The sequence below is a fragment of the Bathycoccus prasinos genome (genome assembly GCF_002220235.1).
Source record: "Bathycoccus prasinos genomic : Chromosome_4".
In the NCBI taxonomy this organism is placed as follows: Eukaryota; Viridiplantae; Chlorophyta; class Mamiellophyceae; order Mamiellales; family Bathycoccaceae; genus Bathycoccus; species Bathycoccus prasinos.
In genome coordinates, this window is record NC_024005.1 from 202,133 (window position 1) to 229,625 (window position 27,493).

The following is a 27,493-nucleotide window of genomic DNA, read 5'->3' on the forward strand; positions in this document are numbered from 1 at the left end:
GGAATGAACTCGTATTTCATCCAACAATACTATTTCAGTATTCTTTTCTTCTGTGTGCTAATGCTGCTAGTGCCTAATCTAACGTTTCTAATTCAGCCTTGGAGACGTTCGCTTTCACCTCCGCCGCTTCGCGTTCTTTTTTCCACGCCTCCAACCGTTCTCTCCTCTCCCTTTCGCCGATCTCAACGATTTTCTGTCGCATCTCGTGCGTCACTTCTCTCGATTTCGGTAAATCTGGCGAGTCGTGGAATTGCGTTAAGTCGTAGCGAAGGAAATCGTAGAGAAGTTTCCCGCGTCGTTTATCGCCTAAAATGGTTTGTAACTCTTCCATCGTTTTATCGCCAATTTCTTGGATGTTGCGACAGTGGCGCATGACGTTGCGATAGTTACCGGACGTAACTCCTGGAAGTTTACGCAAAAAGTTGACCGCGGCTTGATTGATGCCATTTTTGTTAAAACCGCGTTCGTCGACGTTTTGATCGTCGTCCTCGCCGTCCGCGGTTTTTGCAAAATCGTCCGGCACGCCCACTCGCGTCGCTTTCTCGATGGTTGGTTCGTCTTCGACTTTTTTCAATCCCGCAAATACTCGCGCCGTGAATCGTTGGTTTGGCGACCAAATGATGCGCAACTTTGGAAACTTAAGTATGAGCAACGTCAACTTAGTCTGCAAAGAATCCGGATTGATTTGTGCGGGAATTTCGCCTTTTGGTTGCAACGCGAACGAACGATCTTTGTCGAATTCAATCAACAAAATTGCCGTCTTGTAGTGTTTACACATCGCTTCGGCTTGCGTGTATAAACGACCGGATTTCAGCGATTGGACTAAATCTGGAATAGCTTTTCTTTCAACGCATATGTCCGGAGATAACACGTAATCGCCAACCTCGAGCGTGCACGGTAGAAGAGTGTATCCGCACTGGTGTAAAACCGCCGGCAACGTGGACATGAACTCGCGAATATCGACGACGACGTGGAGTAAAGTCAGTCGTTTCATGACTCTTCCGCCTGCTTTGCGCGTCGACACGGCATCGTCTTCCATCTTCTTTTTCAAATCTAAAGCGTCGTTTGCAAACAACGGTTTTTTGAGTTTCATCTGTCGCTCTTTATAAAGCGCCAACTGCATTGGGTTCGTGCTCGTTTGCCGCTCTTCCTTTTCTTCCTTTTCTTCCTCTTCGCCGAGTTCGTACAAGCGGCCTTCTTGTTCTTCTGGCACGGCCATGTGTTGTTTCATCATGAACAAGCGCTCGAACGCCGCCGTTTCGCGTTTAATCGCGGCGAGATATTTCTCCTCTTCCGTCGAGTTATCGTGCATTAAGAAGTAGACGGTCAGTTTCCTCTGCGGTCGAGACGCGGCAAAGACCTCGAGTTCGCGAATAAAGGCAGCGTCTGGGTCGTACACGATGACGTAGCTTGGTGCGTAGATGGCTAACTGCGATGGGTCGCGCGCGTCGATGGGAACGAAGTAAATGCCCTCTTTACGATTCTTCTGCGAGGCGAGCGCGACTTCGTCTTCTTCGTCTTCTTCGTTGTCTTCATCGTTTCCCTTCTTCGTTGTCTTCTTTACTTTTGCATCGCTTTCATCGTCGTTCTGTTCTTCCGTAGAGTTTAACGAAGAAGGGTCGATGTCCGGACGTGCGGCTAGGCGCTCTACCTTTCTCTTCTGTTTCTTCTCCTTGGCGCGCCTCAAGGCTTCTTTCGCCAGCGCGTCTCGCTCGTCCGCAGGCATGGAGAATCCACCGGCTAGCCCTTGGGCGTTGTTATACCCCATGACGCGCCCGCCTCGACCGATTCCAGGTCCAGAACCTCGTCCGCCTCTTACTCCGCCTCTGCCTCGACCGTACGACGCGGAGTAAAAATTCCCGCCTCTGCCGCCGCCGCGACCTCGTCCTCCAGCGTGTTGTTGCTGAAGCTGTTGTTCCTGCACTTTCGCCGCCGTGGACGCTCTTCCTACTCTCGACTTCAAAAAGTCTTCCCACTTTGCGTTCGAAACCTTTTCCGATCCGTGCACTAACAACATCTCCAACACTCTCACCGCTGCCTCGTCTTTCGCCGCAACGACGATCCTCTGATCGTCCTTCGGCAACTTTCTATCCGAGGCATCTTCGCGAATCTCCTGAATGACTTCCTCCAGTAACATCCACTTCGGCATCGGTTCAAACGTTGGGACAACACTCGTCTCGTACTTCTTCTCGTCTTTAATGTTCAACGCTCTCAGCTCTTCTTTCTTCTGCTTGGAAATTTCAATTGGTTTCCTCTTTAATCGATAGACGCGGTCTTTCGCTCGTTTGAAAATCTCCCCAGCCGCATCCGAAAACATCCAATACGAGTCATACCTTTCGGTGACTTTCAACATTTCGCAATGTTTTAGAAACGATACCGCGTCTATTTTTAACACTAAATCGGCTAACCGTCGCAACGTTCGTAAATCCCTCACCAACTGTTTCGTCTTCCTCGGAACGATGTTCCACATCGGCTCCAACTGTCTCGAAATCGTCGCGTCGAACGATTTGAACAGACCAGATTGTACCGTCAACTCCGCCACGTCCACGAAATCGCTCTTCCGCAACTCTTTCATGCACTGATCCATCACCTGCACGATAGCTTCTTGAATCTTTTTCATATCCTCCGTCATCTCTTGTCGCAACTCGACGACGTTCGGTTCGTGCGGGTCTAAACAGCTCTTCACGTTCATCCGAAACCGAGGCCAAAACGTCACGTTCCTCACAAACAACGACTTCATGGACCTCTCCACGCCTTCAAACGCTTTCGACGCGTCGTACGGGCGATCGGTCAAACCTCGCATAAAACCTCTTCTGTTCTTTTCGCGAAACAATCTGGCGCAAAAACCTTCGCCAGAAATATCTTCCACCGAGTGCGCGTTCGCGACAATCATCCCGGCCACATTCTCCGCCGGTAACCTATTCGCCAACAAATCTACCGCAAATATCCTACTCGTGACAAAACACGGCGTTCCTATGGCGTAATTCCTCGCCCGAATCGCCATCGAGACGTCCGCGGTGACGTCTAAAGGCGCGTGCGCGACTTCCGGATACAACCGTTCGTATTCTCGAATCGTCGCCGTTCGTAACGTTTCCGACGCGCCAACTATGACAACCACTTTCGGTTTCACTATATTGTTATTAGTATTGTCTTCTTCTTCTTCTTTCTTCGATGTCGTCGTCTGCATCGTCGTCTGCGTCGTCGTCGCAGTTTTAGCAGCAGCAGCAGGAAGCACAAACGCCTCTCCAATCGTCTCCTTCTTTTCCTCCTCAAACAAACGCATCTTCTCTTTCCTCCTCGTCTCTGTCCTCGTCGCTTCTTCGTGCGACTTTTTTATCGTCATCGCCAAAACCGTGGCTACACCTAACCCTTCCGCGAGGACCGCGATGCCGTCTTTCGAGAGTAATTCGGACACGATTTCTTCGTGGAATTCCAAAGAAGGCACGGACGACAACTGTGGAGGATGTTCTTTTCCCGTCATCGTTTTCACGTCAATAACACCTTTAGTACACGCAAAAGCGCAGAAAAAGAGAGCAAAGAGGAAACGGTCAGAGAGGAGGAGAGTAAACAAAAGTGCTTCTTCGCGCGTTGATGCGTGTGTTTTCTTTACTACGAATATGAAGTGATTTTTCTGTGATGGATTTCACAACTGTTTTCTTGTGTCAAAGACGTCTCTCGAAATCACAACGCGACGCTCAACTTCCGGACGCAGTCCCGCAAAATGAACATCTTGTGCCGTCTGAACGCATCCACGACGTTTTCTATATCAATTCTGTTATTCGTATTCGTATTATTACTATTGTTGTTGTTGTTGTTGTTGTTATTCTTATTACGGCTTTTATTACTGCTATCCTCCGAGAACATCTCCTCGGCTTCGCCTTTGCCGCTTTGCTTTTGGACGGTTTGGATCAACTGTTCGCATCGCAAGGCGACGTCTTTGCGCGCGGCGTTTAAGGATTCGCGGTCGGTTTCTTGGTTGTTTGCGAGTTCGCTGTCGCCGGCGTATAAAGCGGCGAACGCGGCTAAGACTCTCGCGTCGACTCTCCCGTCTGATAAGACTTTCAATCGAGGTTCGGCGTCTATCAAAGCGCCGTCGGAGGTTTCTCGGAGCATTTTGCTGGTTTCTTTGTACGCGCGAACGGCGTTTTGTTCTCTGATGGCGATGTCTTCGCGTCTCCAGAACTCGTCGAAGCACATGGCGTGCCACATCATTGCCGAGTCAAAGTTTTCAAATATGATGACGTCGTCGTGCGGGTTTTTTCGCGGCACGAAGCCGTAGTAGAGCAAAAAGTGGTCGTTGGAACGTTCGCCGTACGACATCAACGCTTCCTCTCCGGGTTCTAATGTTTTTTGCGCCGTAAACGCAATCTCGCTCTCGTCTTCCTCGTCGGTGATTTCCGACCACGCGACAGTTTCGGTCGAAACCGTCGACGTGCTGCTTCTCGTTTCGTCGATATACTCGTCGCCGCCGTGGTTCAATAAATCCGCCAACGGTAAAAGCGCTCGAAAGTATCCCTCCCCGGTATCCCCGGAACTCACCCCGTACGTTCGCGAATGCACCACCGCGACGGCACACTTAAACTCCTCCTCCGAAGCCCCTGCTAACGCCTCCTTCCCTTCGCCTGCATTTAAGTCGTCGTACCATTTCTTCACCGCTTTTCGCATCTCCTCGATTTCCTTCTCCATCGGCGGGTAACAGATGCGCGATACTTCCTCGCTTGCGTAATGCAAAGGACTCGTTTCCACATTTTCCGGAATCAACTCTAAATACGCCGCGTACGCGCTCTCTGCTCCTTTCTTTCGCTCTTGCAAAAGCCTACACGCCAATCGCACGCCCCAGGGTGCTTTTTCAATCACTTCTCGCGTGTGTTCCGGATGTCCTTTCGCCTCGTCTACGATCCCGGATCTCAACGGGAGCGTCAACACGCACTCGTCCTTTTCGACCAATCTCGTCGCTTCCAGACCTCTGCCTTTCCCACTCGTGCTTGGTCGCACGCCGAGCCCGGAACCGCTGAATCCGTTTTCTATGCACCACCCGACCAGGTCTTGAACGATGGTTTGTTCTCGAATGAGTGCAGTTTCCAGTTCTTTCGATTGACACTTGACTGGTGTTCTCGTTGGTGTTCTTCTCCTTCTCCGTTGACGCTTCTTCTGTTGCTGCGATGCAAATGTTCTTGCACTTTTTTTACGACGCGGAACGAAAGAAACCCCGCGATGCGTCGACGTCGTCGTCGTGGTCATTTTGAACGCGCTCGAAAGTATCTCTCTCTTTCAAAAGTGCGCGTGCGCGTGTGAAGTTCTGCGCGTGGTTCTCGCGCTAAAAAGTGGATAAAATGGAGGAAAATTCACCTCTTTGCGTGACTAAATACGAACGAGAACTTTGATGATGAAACCTTTACGAAACGCGAAGAAGAAGAAGAAGAAGAAGAGAAACGCAGCACTCCTGATGATGATGGCGTTGCTCTTTTTCTCTCTCGCGTTGTTTTTCTCTCGGAAGCATCGTCCGTTTTCGTCGGTTTCGTCGCACCAAAACAACGACCAGAAAGGATCGTCGGACGATGCAAAAGAGGAGGAACCGTCGTCTTTGTCGTCATCATCCGCGGGAGAAAGAAGCGCGTTATTGGAAAAAAAGGAGAACGAGAAGGAGGTTCAGAAGAAGACAGAGCGTTACGAATGTCCAGACGTGCACAAAAACTGCGAATACGACGGCGCGGTCGTCCTCGATGGCGTCGCCGTTGGACCAACGAAAAGTATCTCGGACTGTTGTGAAAAGTGCGCGAATACGAGCGGATGCAACGTGTACGTCTTTTGCGACGAGAGTTGGTGCAAAGGACAGTGTTGGTTGAAACGCGTTGAAAATCCAGACGTGGAGAGACCAAAGTTACGGAACGGGGCGACGGAAGGCGACGCGAACGTGCCTTGGACGAGCGGGATGTTGATGAAGGATTTCGTGAAATCCGAAAACGTAGGGGAGGAGGGCGGAGGCGAGACGCGTGTGAAGACTTTGAAGGAGCAAGTATCCATTCAGACTCCAGTTGGAAAGTTTACGATTCACTTGAAACCGGAGTGGCACAGGAAATCGGTGGAGTATCTCACAGATTTAGCGGAGACCGAGAACGCGTGTCAAGGGAAGAGTTGCAAGTTGTATCGCGTGGAACCGGGTTTCCTCGTCCAAGGCGTGTTGCGGTCCTTCGTCGTTCGAGCGAACAAAGAAACGTTTCAGTTTCAAAAATTGATGGAATACGGCGACGTCGGGTGGGCCGGAGGCTCCGCTGGGCCGGATTTCTTCGTCTATTTAGGCGAAAAACCAGCCACGTGGTTGAAATTCGACCACACCATCTGGGGAACCGTGGAGGATCCCGCGAGTTTAGAAGTGTTGGAAAAGATTGTTAAGACGGACAGTCACACGCCGGGAGGGCCGAATACCATGAGGTTTTTGAAAGAAGAGATGCCAATTAGTGTACTTTAGCGCGATGTAGCAGCGCGTAGAATTGTAAAAAAGATAGAAATCTAGTAGTACTTATGAGCGAAACATTTTTCACTCGCGAGGACAACGGGGAGTCGCGCGCGTGTCTTCTTCTAAACTATGAATATTTAAAACTACTATATAAACTAAAACGTAACTATGCATGTGTGCGCGCCTATTTCTTCTTCCCGGAAGGTGGTCCTCCAGGCGGCGGTTTCGGCGGCGGCGGATTTTTTCCTCCTCCTCCCCCTCCTCCTCGTTGTGTTCCACCACCCCCAACATTAAAACTCTTCATCCTCTCTTCGTGCAACATCGCGTCTTTCCTTTTCAACTCGAGTTTCGCCGTATCGTATAAGCTCGATATGTTCTGCATTAAAATCCTATTCTCTTTCGTTATCCGTTCGTTTTCTGTTTCCAACTGTTTGACTTTTGCTTCCAACTGTTCGATCCGTTCTGCGTGGTGTCTCTCGCTCTTCTCCAATCTGTCTCGCGTGACTCGTAAACTTTCTCGCCCGTCCTCGCCTTGACTGGTGACGATGTCGCCGTAGAGTAAATCGTCCTCCTCTTTGTTGTTGGACATATTTCTCTCTCGTTCTCTCTCTCTTACTCTCTCTCTCGTCGCGAGTTTAAGAGTGTTGTTTTGTTGTTGTTTCACACCTTTTAGGGGAAACTTTAGGGGAATATTCGCGCGTCATTAAAAAGGAGAACTTTACGCGAGAGACGACGATACCCTGACGACGAAGATGATGGAGGAGGAAGACGAGCAGAACGAGATACGAAAAGAAACGAGCACGAGTAGGGAGGGAAGAGAAAGAGGACGCAACAACACGAGTGCGATGTTTGCGAGAAGGTGTTTAGAAGTAAGGCCGATTTGGCCAGACACATGCGTACGCACACGAACGAGAGACCGTACGAGTGTGGTGTGTGCGAGAAGTCCTTTCGTCGATCTGATGATTTGAAAAAGCACACGCGTATTCACACGAACGAGAAACCGTACGAATGTGATGTGTGCGAGAAGAGATTTAGTCGAGCTGATGCTTTGCAAAGCCACATGCGTATTCACGCGAACGAGAAACCGTACGAATGCGATGTGTGCGATAAAGCTTTTCGTCATTCTAGTAGTTTGAAAGTCCACATGCGTATTCACACGAACGAGAAACCGTACGAGTGCGATGTGTGCGAGAAGCGTTTTACTCAATCTGGTGCTTTGAAATACCACATGCGTATTCACACGAACGAGAAACCGTATGAATGTGATGTGTGCGAGAAACGCTTTCGTACATCTGGTAGTTTGACACAGCACAAGCGTACTCACACGAACGAGAAACCATATAAATGCGATGTGTGCGAGAAGCGTTTTCGTACATCTGATAATTTGAAAACCCACATGCGTACTCACACGAACGAGAAACCGTATAAATGTGTCGTGTGCGAGGCGCGTTTTAGTCAACTTGGTAATTTGCAAAGCCACGTGCGCATTCATCATTAGCTCTGCTTTTAAATGTGTCGTGTGCGAGGCGCGTTTTAGTCAACTTGGTAATTTGCAAAGCCACGTGCGCATTCATCATTAGCTCTGCTTTTAGCTGCTCTGTTATCTATTATAGTCCTAGATGTTTACACATAATGCATCGTTGCACGTTCATCTCGCGCAGAAATAGACGAAAATTTCCCTTGCTCTTCATCACATCAAAGTGAACAAAACTCTTCTTCAAAGTTAAAAAGGGCTCTCACTCGCGACAAAGAAAAGCGCAAACCGAAAACCTCACACATACAAACACACGATTGAGAGCGTTCTCTCGCGCGCTTTACGTAACGACACGTCATGGCATTTTCGGACCACCACGCGAAAGAGACCCTCCAAGCGGTCGTCTTGTGCGACTTTGACGAGCACGACCATTTCCGGCCTTTATCGCATCGTCGTCGGTCTCTCGCGACGGATGACGAGGAGGAGGAGGACGAAACGTTGTCGTCATCATCCGTGCCGAACTGTTTGCTCCCACTCGCGAACGTCGCTTTGCTCGATCGAACGCTGGAGTTTTTAATCTCGAACGGTGCGAAGGAGATATTCGTGGTGTGCGGGAAAAAGCAAAGGGAAGCTCTTGAAAAGCACGGGAAGCGAAGAGGGGGATTTTTGTGCGAGTCGTCGTCGAGCGCGAAGAAAGGGAGCAGCGGCGCCGGGGCGAACGCGACCGGGAGTGGGTTTACGATACGGCTTTTGCAAAGCGCGAATTTGGTACGTTTATTTATAGATTTTGATGGCTATTCTCTCTTCTCGTCGTCTTTGTACTCTTCTCGCGATTGTTTGTTACGTTTCGATGGCGCGCGATGCGAGAGACCGTTTGACTTACCTTTCACACGTATGATAATAACAGGAAACGGTCGGCGACGCGTTGCGATTCGTCGAGCAGCAGCAAGTGATCAATCATGATTTCATTTTGTGCACCGGAGATATCGTGGCGAATGTGGATTTGTCCCGAGCGGTGGCAAAACATAAGCAGAGGAGGAAGAAGGATAAGTTGTGCGTGGCGACGCTGTGTTTCGCGAGAGACGGGAGAGACTCGAGGGAAGGGAAGTTTGGCGAAGCAGAGCTGGTGCTTGGGCTAGCGAGGACGAGTTTTGGGAGCTCCGGCGGTTCGAGGAGTAATAAAGAAGAGAGCGAGAACGGTAATAGTAATAATAATAACGCGAACAACATCGACAACAAAAACGAAGATGAATTCAAGATTGTCGCGTTTAAGGAATCTAAAGGAGGCGTCACCAAAGCCACAGGAGGTCCGTTTACCATCGACGCCGCTTTATTTAGCGAACACGAAGAAGTGGAAGTAGAAACGAACGCTCGAGATTTACGCGTGGACATTTGCTCGCCGGAAGTTTTGATGTTGTTCACGGACAATTTCGATTACCAATCTATTCGGAAAGATTTTGTGTGCGGCGTTCTCGACGAACGCGAGTTAGGCAACCAGTTGCACGCGCACTTTATCGATTTGGGGAGAGAGTATTGCGCGAGAGCGAACGATGCGAGAAGCTTTGGCGCGATTGGAAGAGATGTGGTGAGAGGGTATTGCCACCCGCAAACCATCGATGGAAACTGCGTGCTCTTCGACAACACAAATAAAGAAGGGACGAAGTTTCGAAAGAGCAACTATCGCAAGATTGCGGCGGGAAAAGGCCATTGCGTTTCCCGATTCGAGAACTCGTTCGCAGACGACGACGTGACCGTTGATACATCTGCGTTCATTCAGTCGGGATGTGTTCTTGGCAGAAACACGAAAATTGGCGCGAAATGTGTCTTGCGAGACGCGATCATCGGTCAAAATTGTTCCATCGGCTCAAACGTCACCATCACCAACTGCGTTCTCTTTGACGGATGTATCGTCGAAAACGACGCGAAACTCACGCACGCGCTCGTCGGTTGCAACGCTAAAATTGGCGAAAAGGCCATCATCCATGCCGGATCCGTTGTTGGTACCGAAGTAGTCATCGGGAAAAACTTTGAGCTCGCCCCAAACTCTCGAATCGGCTGCGTGCCTCAATCGTCGTGCGAGGACGACGATTCGGACTCGGATTCGGACTCGTCGTCGACAATGTCTGGTGAAGATTCGAACGGGTCGCACTTAGAAAGAGACGAGCATCATCATCATCATCATCACAACGACTTCGAACACTTATACGGTGAAGAAATGGCGAAGAAGTTTGCCGAGCAATTACATTTAGGCCCGGACGAGGAGTGCTCTAACGCTCAATCCGTCGGCGCCGGTGGCAAAGGTTACCGATGGATATGCCCATCGTTTCGAACGAAATCGCTAGTCCCGGGTGTGGTTCCAAAGAAGAGAACTTATCCGAACGAGATGAAAAGTAGCAATAACAAAGTAGGCGAGATTGAAGTCAAAAAAGAAGCGAACGCGTCGGGTGACAAAGACGAAGACAAGGACGACGAAATGGAGGAAGACTCGGACTCTGACTCCGACGCCGACGAACGGCACTTCCACAAAGAAGTCTCGGAAACCTTTTTGAGAGCGTTGCGCGACGATACCATCGACGAAAACGTTACGGTGGAGCTTCAAGGTTTGAAAATGGCTGAGAACAGAACCTTCGCGGATATCGCGCGGTACGTTTTGTGCGCCATGTTTGCGTTATCCATGCCGCCAACTGCCAAATGCGACAAGCAGTTTCGTAAACTCTTTCCAACTGAATTCCCATCCGATGCCAACGAGTGCGTTTCGAGAGTGAAAAAACACGTCAAACGCTACGCGCCGTTGCTGGCCAAGTTTCTCAAATCCGAAGACGACCAGGTGGAAGTGTTGTTAACGTTGGAAGAATTTTGCGCTGAAGAAGGCGCGTTCAAAGATTGTCAAGGGAAACACGTTGCCAACGCGTTTGCAAAGATCTTACATCTTTTATACGACGCCGACGTCCTCTCTGAATCGGCCGTTTTAGCCTGGGCGGATGAAAAAGACGACGCGGAGGAGAAAGATTTGGTCTTCTTAAAGAAAGCCGCGCCGTTCGTGAAATGGTTGAGAGAAGCCGAGAGCGAGTCGGAAGACGACGAAAGCAGCGACGAAGAGGACTAATAATAGTACCAGAATCTATTATTCCTAATACTTATCTATTCGTAATACAACGTGCACTGATGTCTCCTCTTTAAAAAGCTACATTCAACCTTCCCCTCCTCGACGGGGACCCCGCGTCGAGAGCGACGCCTTCTCCAAAGCCTCTCTCCCGAATCGATGCAACCAAAACCCTTTCCCGTAATTTACGCATATTTCATCTCCTTTCCCAATCATTTCGCCTTTCTTCACTCGGATTCCGCACTTTAAATCCCCCACTCGGTCGCGATATTCAAAAAACTCCGCGTTCGGCCTTTCCCGAATGCCTCGAAAGTCGTTGCAAAATCTCGCCTCTGTGCCAACTGCATTCGCATCAATCACCAACCGTCTCTTTGCAAACGAATACGTGTAATCGCTTTCCTTATCCTCCTCCCCGTTCAAAGTCACGAACCCGTGATAATCAATCACGCGCTCCAAACTCGAGAGCTTCCGAGACGCGAATAATCCGTACGCAGGATACGCCGGATGGTTCAAATCAAGAATTGGTTTCCCGAGGCAGTTCTTTTTCGTCGCTTCTCTCGTGTGTTTGACGGCATGAAAAGTCGACGTTGATTTCAAACGAGAGGGACAGATATCGTCCAAGATGGACGAAGGGATATATTTGGAGAATTCTAAGGTTTCTATGCGTCTGTACGAAGGTAGTGGTGGTGATGATGACATCAAAATCCCTTTTCTATTAGTTTAGGTGTTCGTCATTTCCCCTAAAGTACGTACTACTTTGGAGAAGTTGTGCGGAGAATGACGAGGATTGAGCGAAGAGATACGATGGAGCTTATTATTATATTAACATGATAGAGTTATTACACATTACAACCAAGATTGCCAGGACACTTCCATGCGCGCTAAATTCTTCGGGTTCAACGCGCTTTCGACCAAATGAATGACACCTTTTTGCACCGATTGCAACTGCTGCGCGTCGTTGCCGCCGCCTTGCGTTTGGGCGATTAAGGACTTCGCGGTTGGAATCGGAGCGATGATTGGTAAGCGTTTCATGGCTTCTTCGACGTTCGCTTTGGCCATTTCGTTGACGGTAGAGGCGTCAGGTTCGGAGAAGAACGCGGCAGCAGCGGCACTCGTTTTCGCGGCGGCGTCGTTCGCGTCGACGTTTTGTTGTTGCGCTTGCTGCTGCTGTCGCCACGGCCAAATGGTCAACGAGTCGCGGAAGTACACGTCCAAGTGCATGCGCACGCTTCGACCAGGGGTGGCGCATGCTTGCGCAGCCGCGGCCATGGTGGCCACAAAGTCACCTTTGACGCCAAATGGCGTGAAGAAGGCGTGCAAATTTCTCGTGAGACGAAACGGCACCGGTTCCGCGTATTCGACTAAACCGTTGGAATCAAAGTTCGGGTAAAAGTCCAACATGAACACCTTGCCGGTATTTTTAGCGAAGGCAATCTTCCTCGGAGTACGTCCACCGATTCTTAACAACGCGGAAACGAACGAGGATAACGCCAGTTGTTGACACAATTGTCTCTTAAACGTCCATAAGTGCGCGCCATTCGGTAACGTCTTGTACATGTACTGCGAGAAGATGTTCTCGGTGACGTGTTGACTGGCGATATCCATGAACGCTTTCAAGCGCAACTCGAGAACAGCTTCCGGGCCACTGACTTGACCGAGAACGGCTGGATTCAACGCCGCTTTGAAGAGTTCCATCGGGATATCCGGATCGCGTCCGTAACGAGCGCAATTGGCTTCGTAGACTTCCCCGTACGTCCCTTGATTCTTGTCGTCTTCGACCAGTCGAACTTGAGGCCAAGCTGGGATGACCGTCGGCGCGTAGAATCTCAAGTTTCGTCGTCTCGATTGCGGATGGCGTTCCATAACCGCATTCAAAGCTTCCAACAATTGCAACGTACGCTCTTCACTTCTTGCCTGGGGCGTCAAGGACGTTTGCACCGCAAACCTGTGCTCGGTCCCATCCGCGGCGACAAACGTAATCACGCGGTGCGCGTTGCCGTGTCTGCGAACGACGTCGACCTCAGAATCAATCCATACCAATCGATTCCGCGATTTTGCGTGATCTTTTGCCGCTGAACCAGAGGCTGCTGATGCCGCCAACGCGGCCACTTCCGCTTTGTGGGAACCAGGCACCTCGACTTCGCGAAATTGCACGTCTCTTAATTTTGGTAATTCGTCCTCCAATCGCAAACAATTCGGAACGCGTCTCTCGACGTCTTCGCTCAATTTTCGTTTCCATTTTTTCAACTTTTGAATCAATTGCTCCAACGTTTTCGGAAACGTATCCTTCGCTGATTTCGACTCCGGGTCCAAATCTTGTTCGTACTGAGATTTATACTCCTTCACGAACTCAGCGTGTTTGGAAGACGTGTCCGGAGAGAAGCACGCCTTGGCGACTCCGGCGAGTTCTTTCTTGAACGGCGCCGGAACCTCAGACGTTGTCGCGCACGGGTACTTGAAACATCGGTGTAACAACGTGTGCACGACGACTAACAAGCGCTCCTCCGGCGCGCAGCCGAATCGAGTGCACAATTCGCTCAATAAAACTTCAATTTCAGCGACCAAGTTGCCAAACTTTGCGCGAAGTTTATCGACCGTTTCTTTCGCCGCTTGAAACACCGCGCGCGCTTCGGCCAAAGACGACTGCGCTTTCTTCAAGGAAAGCTCACGATTTTTCTTCTCCTCTTCGTCTTTAGGAACAGGAGTATTTTCGAGTTGATTGTACGTTTGCGTTTTTCGCGCCAAAGCGTCTCGTCGTTCGAGCAAGAACGTTCGCAATTGGTAATATACCGCTTGCGGGTGCGCGCACGCCAAGCGAGTCAACACCGCTTTGGCGTGAGGCGCTTCCGGTCTGAGCAAGACTAACAACAACTGCGGGATCCAGTCTATCCAAACCCATAATGGGATGGCATCCACGTGTCTTTGCAACGCTCTGCCAACTGCCACGGGATGCTTTGAAAAGCCCAACGCGTGAATAATCTTCACCACTCGCTTCCCGTGATCCTTGGGCGAATGTTTAATGGATTGTAAGACGCACGTCGCCGCTTGCTCGGTCCAAAAGGCTGCTTGGCCTTCGATGGGAGTACCGTCGGCGTTTAACTTGCCCGCGTTTGCACTACCATTTGCTTCCTCTTCCGCGTTCGCTTGATCCGCTCGCATTTGACAATACTCACCCCACGTGTTCCAAACTTCCGGTAACTGCGCGCACAAGGACACTGACGTGGCGTAACTTTCGTGCGCGCCGTCGACGTCGCCTAATCGCTCTTGGAACTGACCTCTCAAGTGAAAGAGTTTCGCTTGATGATGCGGAGCGAAATATTCTAAAGACGTCGAATCGAGCGCGTTCAATCCAGACACGGCTTCGCCTTCTATGTCTAAATACGCTCTCGATTGTTCCGAGAGTTTTACGAAAGCTTCCTGTACTTCCACGTGCGGCCGTTGCGTGGAGAGAATGCTCAAAGCCACTTCCGGCAAGTTGTGCTTTCTGGCGATTCGAGCAAACCTGTTCACCGCCCACGCTCTGTCGCGCATGCCCAACTGGTCGAGAGAGTGACCCGTCGCGTGCGACGCGACGTTGGGGTGTACCTCCTGGATGCTCTTTTGTGCTCCCGCAATCATGTCATGCATGAATCCTCGCCACGATAACACTTGATTGTGCCATGGAATCGGATCCCAATCGTTTGGCGTCCGTAAACGCCACGTTTCCAAAACGTCCTGCACTAACGTTCGCGAATGTTGTGGGTTCTGGTGCCCCGGTCTGGTACAATTCGCGAGCTCGTGCATGACTTTCCGAGACTCTTGGATTTCTGTGATGACGTGAAAGGCGTGGAGCATTGGGACGTGGCAGTTCGCGCCCGTTTCCGGTAAAGACCACCAACGATCCAATGCTCTCTTCACGGCAGCTGCCCAATGCTGTTCGGCATCGCGAATGCGTCCGGCGTGTAAACGAGAGTACGCGCGAACACACATAATCTCTGCCGTTTCTTCAACTTCAGATACGTGTCCAGGAGGCAAAATGTCCCTCAACGTGTTCCATTCGTTCAAACGCCAACTGGTGTGACATTGCAACTCGCCGTGGTTAACGGATTTCGCGAAGTCAGCAAGTAAGTCCCACTGGTTCAACTGTTGCGCGCACTGAATCCACTGCGCTTCCCAATTACACACTTCAGTTTTAGACACACCGGATAACTGACCGCTGGTAGCATTTTGCATGCCTTGAAAGAAGACGTCTTGCGCTTGCTGCCAGTGGCCGTGCTGCGCGAGAGCGAGACCGGCGCGCGTGACATCGGCGGCACATCTTTGACGCCATAAACCGACGAGCACGTCTCCTTCATCCAAAAGTCGATACAACTCAGCCAACGCGTCGAAGCATCGGTTTTCTTGCGGGTATCTAACGACGTGGTTTTCCAATAACGCGATGGAAATGTGCCACGCGTTGAACTTACCGCCCAAGAATTTAATCAACTCCGAAGGTATTTTCGGTTGCGGCTGGGATAAGGAGATGCCTTCCAACAACGCTTGAATGACGTTTGGACGCACAGCCGCTTGTCGTTGATGGTATTCTTTCGAAAGCAGCCCGATCATGGGTTTTGCCAATTGTAATTGCTCTTCGCGTTGTAAGGTTTGCCAAACGATCGGGAAGATGAGAACCCAGAGGTAATAAGCGACGTGCGTGTTGCGTTTGCCAACTTTACGAAGCGGGGCTACCAAATCAGAAACGCGGAGAGCACCACTTTGTTTGATAAACTTCGAGTGACGCGCGAATAATTCCGCGATTTCGTCGACGTCGTTTTTGTTGTCGACGTCTTTCGCCGACGACGATGCTTTTTTACCCTTCTTCGTGGACGCTGGCGCAGTCTTGTTACCATCCGGCGGTCCAGGCGGAGGCATCTTTGGATCTTCCGAATCCGGGAACAGACCTGCGACAACTCCAGAGTTTGGCGCTAACGTAACTTTTTCGTCCTCCGCTAATAGCTGTAAGATCAAATCCAAACCTTGCATGAGCCAAAACGTATCCGCCATAGCATCCCATTCTTGCACGGTGACGATATATTGCAGACGCAGAAAGAGCGACTGCCCAATCGCGACGTCGTACAGCTGGAAAAACTTATCCTTGAACAGTGGGTTCCGCGTCCGTAAGCCAAGCAAGTGTTGACGTTCGACTTTTGCAAACACCTCGCGTCGAAGGATTTCGTCGTGTTTCCCACCCGGCGCGCACAGTTTATAAATGGCGCCTAAGAGTTTGTTCTCCCAATCCTTCGTTTGCGTGGCTTCGAGACCCATGCGAGTGAGCTGCGCCATCTTTGAAAGAAATAAAACGGTCTCTTTATCGCTCAGGCTACCAATACGGCGTTTTTTCGGTTTCGAACCAGATATACTGGTGGAAACTGGGGGGGTAGTAGTAGCGGCTGCCTTCGTCGTCGTCGTCGTCGATATTTTACTCGCAGTCTCGGTCACTTGGGTCGTCGCCGCCGAAATTGTGTACGATCGCAACGGATCGTACGGCCCTAAAGCCGCATCGTCGACCCAATCGCACAACGCGTCTAAGATGGCAACCAATACCGCACCGTGCGTGCCTTTATCGTTGACCAATTGCAACAACATCCGTAAGAATAATTGCTTATGATCGATGACGCCAGCTGCGACGACGCGAGAGGCAACCGCTCTAACGCACTCCGCCACGCAGTGCGCGACGGAACCATACTCGGCGACTGGAGCGTTTTCTTCTTTTAGCTTTGAGCTCTGCGAACGGTTTCGCGAGGATTGTTGTTGCAGGATGCGTTGTTGCTGTTGCGCGGTTGAAACTGAATTTAACTCTTGCGTCAACCTCGACAACAATTTGATCAGCGCCGGCAAATAGCGATCCAAAGCCTCCGGACACTCTCTCCCGAGCTCAACGAGCAAGACAAGGACGCCGGATAAAGAAGGACTGTTCGCCTGCGAATTCGGCAACGCCGGTTGGCCCGTGATTGCGGCACCGATTCTCTTCGCGCACGTCTCATCAATTTTCAAACGAAGAATTTTCGCCTCGGGAGATAACAACGCCGACGCCGAGACTTGCGTCGGCGGTTGGCCTTGGGAACCCGTATTCGCTGCAGGGGTGGGCGGTTTAGCATCCGTATCCATGGGTTCAGTCTTGACGGCGACTTTATCGTCGCCGTCTTTCTTGTCGCCACCATCGGTACCATCGCCGTCTTTGTTCTTCGACTGTTGCTGATCGCCCGGCGCCGCCGCTTCCGTTTGCTTCGCAACCAATTCTTCCGGCGTGCGCATCTTCTTCGTCATCGCCGTGGCGACCACTTTTGCAAGCATTCTGTGCGTTTCCGCGGAACTGCTCGACACGCATGGGTCGATAAATTGCGCGATTTGATTGACATTCTGTTCGACAAATCCTTCAACTTCGCACTCGAGCGCCAAGTCGAAAACGACCAAACCGGTACCCAAAGCAGACGAGGAATCTTGTCCAGCTTGTTCTGCCAACGCCAATAGTTTGTCGATAAACGTAAACTTTACGCGCGCAGTTTTCCAAATCGTCATCGCGCGTTTCAGCAACTTCAACGTTTTCGCGTTGAGTTCCTTCATTACTTGATCTTTACCTTCGCCAGTTAAAAACGCCATGCGCACGAGAAAGTTCACGGTGATCTCAGCCATCGCCGGGGACGGCGAAAATTCCGGTTCGTTGTTATCCGAAGCGGTGCCACCAGCGACACCGGTTAAAGACGGTTGAGTGAGTAAAGAAGGCGCGGATTTGAGCATTGCAGATTGGATGTTACCATCAGGCGTGCCTTCTTTCTTCGAGGGTTTCTTCTTCTCTTCCTCTTCCTCTTCTTCTTCCTCTTCCTCCTCTTCGACTTCCTCCTCCTCTTCTTCTTCCTCCTCGGCTTCTTCGGATTTCCCCCGACGACTACCTCTGGTTCCTTTCTTCGCGGTAGTTTGTTTTTTCGCGGTCGTAGCGGCTTTGCCTCGCGTGCCTCGCGTGGATGGCGCCGGAGAAGAGTCCTTCGCGCTCGTCTTTGCTTTTTTCGCCGCGCGACCACCTCTCGTCGCTCTCGTGGACGGTTTCTCTTCTTCTAACTCTTCTTCAGACTCCTCCTCTTCTTCCTCTTCTTCAGATTCCTCTTTCTTCGCCGCTGCAGCTCTGCCACGCTTCCCGCGGGTTTTCACGGCAGTCTTCTTTTCTGGCGTATCTTCCGCTTCCGAGTCGTCCTTCTTCGCGCCTCTGCGCTTACCGCCTCGGGTAGATTTCCTCGGCGTCTCTTCCTCCTCTTCCTCTTCTTCCTCTTCCTCCTCTCCTTCCTCGTCGTCGATGGCTTCAACTTTCTTACCACGAGCACCACCGCGTGTTGGTTTTTTCGACGCCGTGGCGGTAGCTTTACCACCTTTCTTCTTCTTCGATGCGGATTTCTCGTTCTCGTCGTCTTCACCATCCGAGGCATCTTTCATGTCTTCGTCTTCCTTGCGTGTTTCTTCCTCTTGCATCTTGTCTTGCGCGGCTTTTTTCGATGCTAAGAACTCTGTAGGGTCCTTGCGACGATCTTCCCAGTTCAAAATCAATTCGACCAAGTTGATGGAAACGATTCGATTTTCAATCGGCGCCGAGGACGGCAAACCTAATCGCGACAGGGAGTTGACCATTTGGGGTACAAACTGCGCTCTGGACTCGTAAAAGTGTGATTCGTGATCAACGATTAAGTTCCACACGTGAATCAAGTGCGGCACGGAGTGACCTTCCTCGACCAAAATTTTCTTTGCGTATCGAATCCAAATTGGATACTTGTGATCGCCTCGCGGAAGTCGTTTTGGTAACGCAGGCACTAAAGCGTCGAGCGCAATCTTGACCAACTCCTTCGCATCCGGTTGACACGCACGAAGAAGCGCAACAAAGACTTGCAAAATAATCTTTTCCGGCGCTTGATACGCTTCTAAGAAGTAGCACACGTTGACGAACGCAAATTGCTTCGACGCGCGGTCTTCCCGCTTCAAGTGGTTCCAGCCAAACTTGATCAGCTCCTTTCGATGCTTGACGAGATCGTCTGGCAAGCATCGAATAAGTAACGTCGCAAGTTGCAGAAGCTGAACGCGGAACTGTTCGTTGAAGAATACTGGCGTGGGCAACTCGTCGTCCACGTAATCTAAAATGTCTCCGACGATGCTGGACACCGCGTCTTCGTTGACAATCAAACGCGCCTCGGCGAGTTTCTTAGGACTCTTCGAGCATCCTTCCAAGGAGCTCGTCAACATCGGTAAGACGACGAGCTTCAAGTTTGCTACTAAGGCGTCGGCATCTTTCGCAGTCTGTTCCTCGTCCGCGTCTTTTTTCGAAGCCGCTTTGAACTTGGCTTTGAAATCTGATAAGAAGAATTCTAAAATAGCTCTCTTTTGCTCGGGTTTGTAACTCCCACCCACGCGATCGGAGATGAATTCTCTCGCAAATGTCAAATCGACGCAAGTTTTCGTTGACATGATTGGTAAAATACCGAACAAGAGTTCGACTTCTCCCATGCGATCGCGATCGACGCACCTCAAAAAGCACTTCACTATTCGCTTCGACTCCAAAAGTTCAGACAAACTCAACATCTCCTCTCGGCGAAGACGCTCGAGTCGTCCCGGATCGTTCCATCGCTTCCACAAAGCATCGCGAATACCCGCTCGAGTTTTTTCGCTCATATTTGGCATCATCTTGAGCATAACGCAGCACAATTTGATGGCGTTGAACGAGGCCAAGTCGCATCCGGAACCGATGCCGGAAAGTCCCATTGCTTTTGCGCGAGCGATGCGCTCCTCCGGAGAAATCTCGACGCGTTGCGCCGGAGAATTTTCGCCGTCTTGCTTCGCTCCATCTACGCCCGGAGAGTTCGAAGCGCCCGCCGCCGCAGCTTGCGCGAGCTGGGCCGGGGTCGAACTGCTCGGGAGGAAGTACTTTTTGTTGAACGAGTTATCGAAAATCTTCTCGTAATTCGCCTCCAACTCCCATAAAATGTTGTTCCCTTCGCTGATGCGAATCGTTTCCAAAAAGCGGTTAAAGTGTTGCGGTTGATCCAATCGAGCGACGTAAAAATCCACAGTATCCTTCGCGTACCGGGCTAAAAATTTTGTCAACGGCTTGCGATACAACGAGTGAACGTCCGAGTGCACACCGATTGGCGGCAATGCGTTCTCGAGTTGAATGTTGAGCGTAACGAGTGGCTCCAGGAACTTTCTCGCGGCGTTTGGAAGCAAATGAAACAAGTTTACAGTCGCCGCGGCGATCCGAGGATCGCGCGCATTTGGTTCCAACCACAATCGTAAATGTTCCAAGAGTTTTTCGCCCAACGTCGGATTGAACCAGTTTGAAAGTAACTCCAAAAGTTTCTCCAAACCAACAAGCAACGGCAACGTTAGGTTTTCGGGACGCGCGAGAGAGCCGAGAATCGGTCGTAAAGACGATTGCAAAAGCTCTTTGCTCAGACTTTGCTGATCGACGACAACTTTTAGGCCGGCGACGGCTATTTCAACAATTTCCGGAGTTCGGCTCGTCAAGGACTTGAAGAAGACGTTGACGGCTTTCTCTGTAGCAGCTTCAAAAGCCTTTTGCGAGTCTTCCGTAGGAAACTTGATGGCGCTTTTCCTCGTGACGAGCGTACACATCAAGTGCGCGCATGACGCGCGTAACGCCGCTGTCACCGAGATTTGCGAACATGAAGTCAAGGAAACAAGCGCTTCGTTCTTGTTCGGAATGGCCGTTTCCAACGTAGCCGATAAAGGCATCTTGATGTTGGCCTCGCTTTCAGCAATGAGCAACGCGTCGCCAAAGAGCTCTAATAGCTGTGCCGAGTATTGCTTGATCAATGGCGCGTGAATCTCGAGTTTCATGCAGAAATCAATCACGCGAACGGTTTGAATCTGCTCCTCGATGTGCCGCGATCCGAGAGGACGGGACAGGATTCTCGCGATTCGCGCCGGAGAGATATTCAAAACATCTTTAATTTTAACTTTGCACTGTCGCGAAATGTCAATTAAAGCCTTCTCTACCGCCGGTCGAACGTTTTGCGCGTCCGAAGTGGAAGCGACAGCATCGGCGATGACATTCACGCCCGCCTCAACGCCCGGTTCGGCGTCCTCGCCTCTTGGAATACTTCCAATTGGCAAGCACACGTCAACGAGCTTATAGAGAACCTTGGACGTCCTTTCAATCTCCGGCGCCGCGTGCTTTGGCAAGCCACGCAAGGCTCGGAGCAAGCATAACGCAATCTTTGCCATGTGTGGACGAATGATACTTCTTGGAACGACGTCTAAGAGCATGTCGATACCTTCCACTGCACCGGACGTAGATTGCCAGGCGGTTTTGAAAGCGCAGTGACACAAACGCGGGATGAGCGCGTCGACGAGAACGGCGAGCTTTTGCGGCGGCTTCGCGTGCGGACGGTTGACGTATTCCGGCACCGGTCGCTCTTTGATATTCGCCGGGTCAGCTTCTGCTGCGTCTGCGGCATCGTCATCAGCCGCCGAAGCTTTGGCGCCACGGCCGCCTTTCTTCGTCGTCTTTTTAGAGGAAGCTTTTTCATCCGCCTCATCTTCGTCGTCGTCTACGTCCATGGAATCTGCCGCGCTTGCTTCGAGTTGTTTTTTATTACTCTTCGGGTATTTCTTCAACTCCACTTTGTTCAAATCTTCGCAATCTTCTTTCGATAAGAGCAAAACGGTGTCGACGAAGGTTTTCATCGCCGCTAAAGCCGCTTTCACGTGCGCAACTTGACCACATTCCATGGTGTCTACGAGTGCATCCAGAAATAAAATAGCATCAATCTTCTTCAAAGCAGTCACAGAAACTGGCTCGGAGGAAGGAGAAGACGCTCCTTTCTTGTCGTTCTTACCATCGGTAATCGTGTTGCCGCTACTCGCAACGCGAACGATATCGCCGTTGAACAACATCGCAAAGTGCTCGGCTACGGATTCAACGAATCCGGCGTTCGCCTTCTTGAGTTCAGGATCGGCTTCTGCAGATACAACAGCAACGACTAAAGATTTCATCACGCGTTCTTCGGCAGCTAGTTGCGTCTTCGTCTTGTTGCCTAAAGTTGCCTGGGCGCGAAGGTTTGCTTCGCGGTCGTTTTGTCGTGCGTCTTCCGTAGCGTCATCGACTGACTTCGTCCACCCGTTCAATACTGCCGCCTCGACCGCAGCACGAATGGTCTTTTCGATATCGTCATCACCGTCGCCATCGACATTCATCGCATCGTCTTCTTTATCTTTCTTCTTCGCGGAAGCCAAGTCTTTTGCGACACCCGAGGATACGTTTATGACCGAAGACAAGCATACGCGCAGAAACGCCAACGCTTGCTTTCGATGTTCAATTAACGCTTCGACATTGCTACTATTCATGGACGACGACGTAATCGCCGGCAATACCCGCGGAGATTCTAAAATTCCGCGCATAAGAGCTATGCATCTATCAAAAGGCACGAGAAAACTTGTTTCCGGTTTGAATGTCAAAATCATGCGCAAACCGTGCTCGGGATTCTCCTTAGCTTCGAGTTCGAGCGGTTCTTTGAGAAACGCACGATTTCTACCGCCAAGTTTACCCAGCAACTGCATAGCTTTTGCGCCAAACGGAGATCCAGACTGTTGTGGCTTAAGCATAGACCACAACGCAATCATCAAAGGCGTCTCGACCTCAGCTATGCACGGATCGAGGAAGTCTGGATTGAGCGAGTCCACCCAAAATTCTAACGTTCGCAAACCGAGCAAATTCAATTCACTCGTCTTCGATTCTAAAGCTATGCACAAAGGCTTCGCGAGCTTTGGCAAGTGTGGGAGAATTGACGACAATCTACCCGGCAAAGTCAAACATAATTCTACAATCGTGTCATGGAGCTCGTGCGGATCTGGACCGTTCAGGTACTTCAACAACGCATCGAGACACGTCGGTAAAATGGGAAGCACCTCGCGATAGAGCAAATCAAACTTCGCCTGAGCGAGTGCTCGGAACAAATATCTAAGCAATCTAACATACGCCGATGGATTTTCAATTTCACGCATTGCTTTCAAACATTTCTCGACGATGGGGATGACGTATGGAGACAGCATGGCCTCGCAGTTGGAATATTTCGAAACCGCGTGGAGCAACAAACTAAATAGTTTCAAGACGAGCTGAGCCGGCGGTGATTGCGGATCTTCGAGATGTTTAAGTTTATCTCTGACTAAAAGCATCGCGAGGCAATCGGCAAAGTATCTCGAAAGGTTCTGATTCTGCAGCAAAAGATGCGGAAGCTGCACCATCGGCGCCAGGTCGAGCATTCCTTTGAAGAGGTCATCAAATCGAATGCACGCAATATCGAGAAAGCATCGCGGGTCGAGCACTGCAAAGACTTCGGCGACATGCGCACACATTTCAGCACATTCCGCGCCGCGGTACAAAGCTAAACATTTCACGCCGTTCTTGACAAATGCCGAAGTGCGACGAAGCTCAGGCTCGGTGAGGCCAGGGCGAAGCGGTGAAGACAACGCCATTAACGCCGCATTGTTGTTTTGCGTTTGCGTTTGTTGCGCTCTGAAATTCGTAACCGACCAAAGAAGCGTTTTCATACCGATGAAAAGCGTCTTCACGATGGCCTTCGTATCTGCGAGTTCTTTCAGCCTTTCGCTGGAAACGTCAAGTTTCACTTCCGGTTCGTTTTCTTCTTCTTCTTCTTTTCCGTTGTCGTCGTCGTCGTCATCGTCGTCGTCGCTTACTTTGCCTCCTTTTTTGCTTTTACCGCCGGCTTTCTTCTTCGAGGACTTTTTTGCCGACGTGGAAACAATCTCCGCGCCCTCCTTCTTCTCCGCGATAGCAGCGGCACTTTTCTTGCCGCTCTTGGCATTATCATCTTTTGTCTCGTCCTTTTCCGACGGAGAGGAGGAAGTGGACGGAGTCTCTTTCTTTTCGTCGTGCAAATGCTCGACCAATTTCAGTAAAGTCTTCAACCTCGGACGCAAAGTTCGAAATTTCGTGACCGTGGCGTCTAAAATCTTCACCAAAAGAGCGCGCGCTTCGTCGGCGCTCCCCGGCGTCGTTTCTGCGCGTCGACGGAAGATAGATTCAACCAAATGATGCATCAATCTCGCGCAAGTCATCTGAACACTCAACGGTAATCGTTCGTCCTGCATGTTTGTCGAAAACACGTGCACGGTCTTACGAATCTGCGGCAAAGTAAGCTCCGCGCGCATGTGATGGACCAATTCCGCTAGGAAACTGTACGCCAAAGGACGCAAGGTTTCCGCGCACAGGCGACCGGTACCTACCAAAGCGTGCTCGTCTAACAACGAGTCCAAATGTTGAAAGAAACTGCGACAGAAATTCTGCGCCGACAACGCGTGTCTCGTCGCCACCAACAACTCCTTTCTCGTCGACACGACATCCGGGCACGTCTTCAACAAATCAACAACCGCCAGTGAAATTTCTTGTTGGTACGGAAGTACCAACTGCGCGTGTCCTCTCACCAGATATGTGATAAAACTGATCGTTTTCACCTGCGCGGATTTCAAATCCGCGAATCTTTCGCGAAGTTTGACGCTCTCTTTAAATACCGTTCGCGAAGTTCGCGCCGAGCACGTCTTTGTCATCGCCGGCAAGAGTTTCTGCACGGCATTTTGCGCTACGGAAGGATATAATTGAAACAAAAGCATAACAATCAGCGGACATTCCGTGCACACTTTGAAAGACTTCAACGCCGGAATAGTCGCCGAGTCGTTCGCCGCCGCCGCCGTGGTCTGTTCCGCGGAGACTTCATCTTTTTCTTTCGCATCTTTCGACGACGTACCTCTCTTACCTTTCTTTGTGCTCGCCGCCACGGATTTCTCTTCCTTCTCTGCGTCTTTCATCTCCGCGTCTCCATCCGCGACTTCTTCGCCGCCTTCGCTCCCAAACACCTCCGCCACCGTTTGCGGCACGTTCCCGAACACCTCCCCGGCAAACTGCAAAAACTGCGTCGCTTTCTCCTCGCTCCTCGGCCGAAAATTTCTGTGCACGTCGAACGCAATCCTCATGCACACCAACGCGTTCTTCTCGTTCTCTTCTCTGAGAGGAGTCAAAGCGCACTCCAACAGCTGACTCTCGTACGGCCTCAACACTTCGTTATACGGTAACCGCGAGAGGATTTCATATATAACGTTTCGAAGTCTGTTCGATTCGTCTTCCCCGGCGTCCGCGCCGTGCGTCGGCGGGTTCGCCTTCAACAGTTTCGAAAACACCTCGAAGTACGCTTTCAACCAGTTGCTGTATTCACTCGTGTGCGCGATTTCAATGCTCGCGCGCACTTCGCTCGCCAACTCCAACTGCTTCGCCGTCGTGACGTTCGACGCGAAGAATTTCTCCGCGTGTTCGGCGAAGTTTTTCGGGACCACCATTTTCGTGACGATATCAGCTCTGAATTGCGCTCAAATTTGCCTCTTTTTCTCCTCCTTTTGTAAGCGTTTGTGCGCCTCGATGGGTCCGTTTGAATTCTCAATTTCGATCGAAATCGTACACTTTTTCTTTTAATTTACCCTCTGTTGAAGCGTTTGAAACGAAAATTTGGCCTCGCCAACGGGTTTAATGCGATCGTTCTGAGGTGGTGAAATCGATTTCAGCGCGATTTAGATCGGTTCACGCGGGTTGAATCGCGCAAAAGTTCTGATGGTTTTGGGAGAATTTGGGAAGCCGCAATGTCTAACCTAAGTTAGGGTTTTGAATCTATTCTTTAATAACTATCTTAAAAAATCTACTTCCAAAAGGTGAACGTGCTCGATTTGAACCCTCTTTTCTTCCTCTCCAACTCTTTCATGACTAAATGGAACGCGTCGTCATCCGCGGCTGGTTTTTTCCACGCGACGCTCGGCCAGAACTTGGCCATCGCTTTGCGTTTGCGTTCGACGACGTCGTCCGGGACAGATCGGAGGATATCGATGGTTTCTAAGTGTCTCTTTTCAGGGATTTTGATGGAAACTTGGCGCCAGTCGAAAGAGTTTTCGTACGGGAACTCGATTTCGTCCGCGATGATGACCGGGATGCACCCGACCATCAGCGCTTGGTACGCTCTCAACGTCCACGGCGACCAGCCTCGAGGACAGAGACAGAATGTAGAGGCGCGCATTTCTTCGCGGTAGCACGTTTTATCGCACGAGCTGTGTTGCTCCGTGAAAACGACGTCTTTTATATCCTTAAACGCCTCTTTCATTTTAATCCGTATGCCTTTGGAGTATTGCTTCCCGAGTTTGTTGGCGATGGTGCCTCGAAAATAGGCGAACGTTTTCGCGCGTTTCACTTCTTTTTGTTTCCGCAAAGATCCCGACCAGAACGCTTTTTCCGGTTCTAAACCCGGAATGACGATATCTTTCCACGTGTTGAACTGCTCAGACAACGATCGGTCGCCCTCGGGAGTTAAAAAGATGGATTTCTTGATGTGCCTTTTCCAATCTTTGAAAATGTGCGGCCCTCTCGCTCCCGCAAACGTAAACACGTGGTCTCTTCCTTGCGTTCGATTCCAAAACGGATACTGATCCGTCACCAGTTTCATCGCTTCCAACCACCACGCGTTCGTTTCCTGCAAACCCTTCTTCGCTCCTAACGTGGCTATATTCTCAAACAACTTACACTCGCCGTACACGGGCACGTAAAAAAACTCCGCCTCTAACGGATCCAAAGTATACATCTTCGATTGCATGATATTCGCGTGAATCCGAATTTCCGTCCCGTACTGATCCGTCACGCACCTTTTGTTCTTTTTCAACATCTCCACGTGAAACTTTGGCGGCAAGTTGTACACGAAAATCTTAAACGACACGCCATCGTTCGACGAAGGTTCAAACGCCGGCGAAGCCGGTCCCGGTTGGTACCTCGGTATCGCGTCGAAGTAGTGCTTGTTTTCAATGTCCCCGTTGACGGTGTTCCCGATGATGCTCTCATCATCGCTCCCATTTTCGACCCCTTCTTTTCCTTCCTCCTCTTCTACTGCCTCTGCTGTTTGTGTTTCTACTTCTACCTTTGCTACAGCATTCGCCTCCTCCAAATCCTCCTCTTTTCCTACTAAAGATATCTTTTTCTCCTTTAAGCTCTTGCCCTCGTGATTCATTTTACTACTACTCTTCCTCTTCCCCGGGCACGGCTTGAACTTCTCGCACTTCGGTTCCGGAGGACACTTCTCCGTCTCCTCCAGAAACCGCTCCAACATCACCGTCTGCATCTCTCGACTGACGCGTTTAGAAGCTCGCGTCCGGTACTTTGTTAAATACGTTTCCCATTTGATTCGATTTTTGCGCTCCAACGCGACTTGCGTTTCCAAGGAGGAGAAATACGACGTCGAGCGCGTACAGTGGAGCAAAGCGAAGAAAAGGAGGAGCACGTCGACGAAGGCGAGGAGACGGACGAGGAAGAGAAGAGAAGAGGTGGTAGCGCGCATGAAGGGGTAGTCTGTTCTCTCTCCTCTTTCTCTTTCTCTCTCTCTTGTTTGATTTTGTCAGTTGC

The 27,493-nt window shown here is 50.6% G+C and overlaps 9 protein-coding genes across 9 annotated transcripts; 3 read left to right on the forward strand and 6 right to left on the reverse strand.

Moving 5' to 3' along the window:
• Nucleotides 1-73: 73 nt before the first annotated feature.
• Nucleotides 74-3,481, reverse strand: Bathy04g01190 (predicted protein; the record flags this gene model as incomplete). The annotated part of the gene is made up of 1 exon (XM_007513516.1): nt 74-3,481. One exon carries the CDS (start codon nt 3,479-3,481, stop codon nt 74-76), a length of 3,408 nt encoding a protein of 1,135 aa, XP_007513578.1.
• Nucleotides 3,482-3,681: 200 nt separating this feature from the next.
• On the reverse strand, nt 3,682-5,241 carry Bathy04g01200 (predicted protein; the record flags this gene model as incomplete). Its single annotated transcript, XM_007513597.1, has 1 exon — nt 3,682-5,241. One exon carries the CDS (start codon nt 5,239-5,241, stop codon nt 3,682-3,684), a length of 1,560 nt encoding a protein of 519 aa, XP_007513659.1.
• Nucleotides 5,242-5,452: 211 nt separating this feature from the next.
• On the forward strand, nt 5,453-6,469 carry Bathy04g01210 (predicted protein; the record flags this gene model as incomplete). Its single annotated transcript, XM_007513771.1, has 1 exon — nt 5,453-6,469. The coding sequence occupies one exon, from the start codon at nt 5,453-5,455 to the stop codon at nt 6,467-6,469; it is 1,017 nt and encodes a 338-aa protein (XP_007513833.1).
• A 172-nt stretch (nt 6,470-6,641) lies between these two features.
• Bathy04g01220 lies at nt 6,642-7,046 on the reverse strand (the record flags this gene model as incomplete). The annotated part of the gene is made up of 1 exon (XM_007513573.1): nt 6,642-7,046. The coding sequence occupies one exon, from the start codon at nt 7,044-7,046 to the stop codon at nt 6,642-6,644; it is 405 nt and encodes a 134-aa protein (XP_007513635.1).
• A 303-nt stretch (nt 7,047-7,349) lies between these two features.
• On the forward strand, nt 7,350-7,955 carry Bathy04g01230 (the record flags this gene model as incomplete). Its single annotated transcript, XM_007513544.1, has 1 exon — nt 7,350-7,955. The coding sequence occupies one exon, from the start codon at nt 7,350-7,352 to the stop codon at nt 7,953-7,955; it is 606 nt and encodes a 201-aa protein (XP_007513606.1).
• Nucleotides 7,956-8,288: 333 nt separating this feature from the next.
• Nucleotides 8,289-11,037, forward strand: Bathy04g01240 (predicted protein; the record flags this gene model as incomplete). The annotated part of the gene is made up of 2 exons (XM_007513325.1): nt 8,289-8,699; nt 8,839-11,037. 2 exons carry the CDS (start codon nt 8,289-8,291, stop codon nt 11,035-11,037), a joined length of 2,610 nt encoding a protein of 869 aa, XP_007513387.1.
• Nucleotides 11,038-11,121: 84 nt separating this feature from the next.
• Bathy04g01250 (predicted protein) lies at nt 11,122-11,733 on the reverse strand (the record flags this gene model as incomplete). The annotated part of the gene is made up of 1 exon (XM_007513738.1): nt 11,122-11,733. One exon carries the CDS (start codon nt 11,731-11,733, stop codon nt 11,122-11,124), a length of 612 nt encoding a protein of 203 aa, XP_007513800.1.
• A 147-nt stretch (nt 11,734-11,880) lies between these two features.
• Bathy04g01260 (predicted protein) lies at nt 11,881-25,398 on the reverse strand (the record flags this gene model as incomplete). Its single annotated transcript, XM_007513530.1, has 1 exon — nt 11,881-25,398. One exon carries the CDS (start codon nt 25,396-25,398, stop codon nt 11,881-11,883), a length of 13,518 nt encoding a protein of 4,505 aa, XP_007513592.1.
• Nucleotides 25,399-25,751: 353 nt separating this feature from the next.
• Nucleotides 25,752-27,428, reverse strand: Bathy04g01270 (predicted protein; the record flags this gene model as incomplete). The annotated part of the gene is made up of 1 exon (XM_007513592.1): nt 25,752-27,428. The coding sequence occupies one exon, from the start codon at nt 27,426-27,428 to the stop codon at nt 25,752-25,754; it is 1,677 nt and encodes a 558-aa protein (XP_007513654.1).
• Between the last annotated feature and the right edge of the window lie 65 nt (nt 27,429-27,493).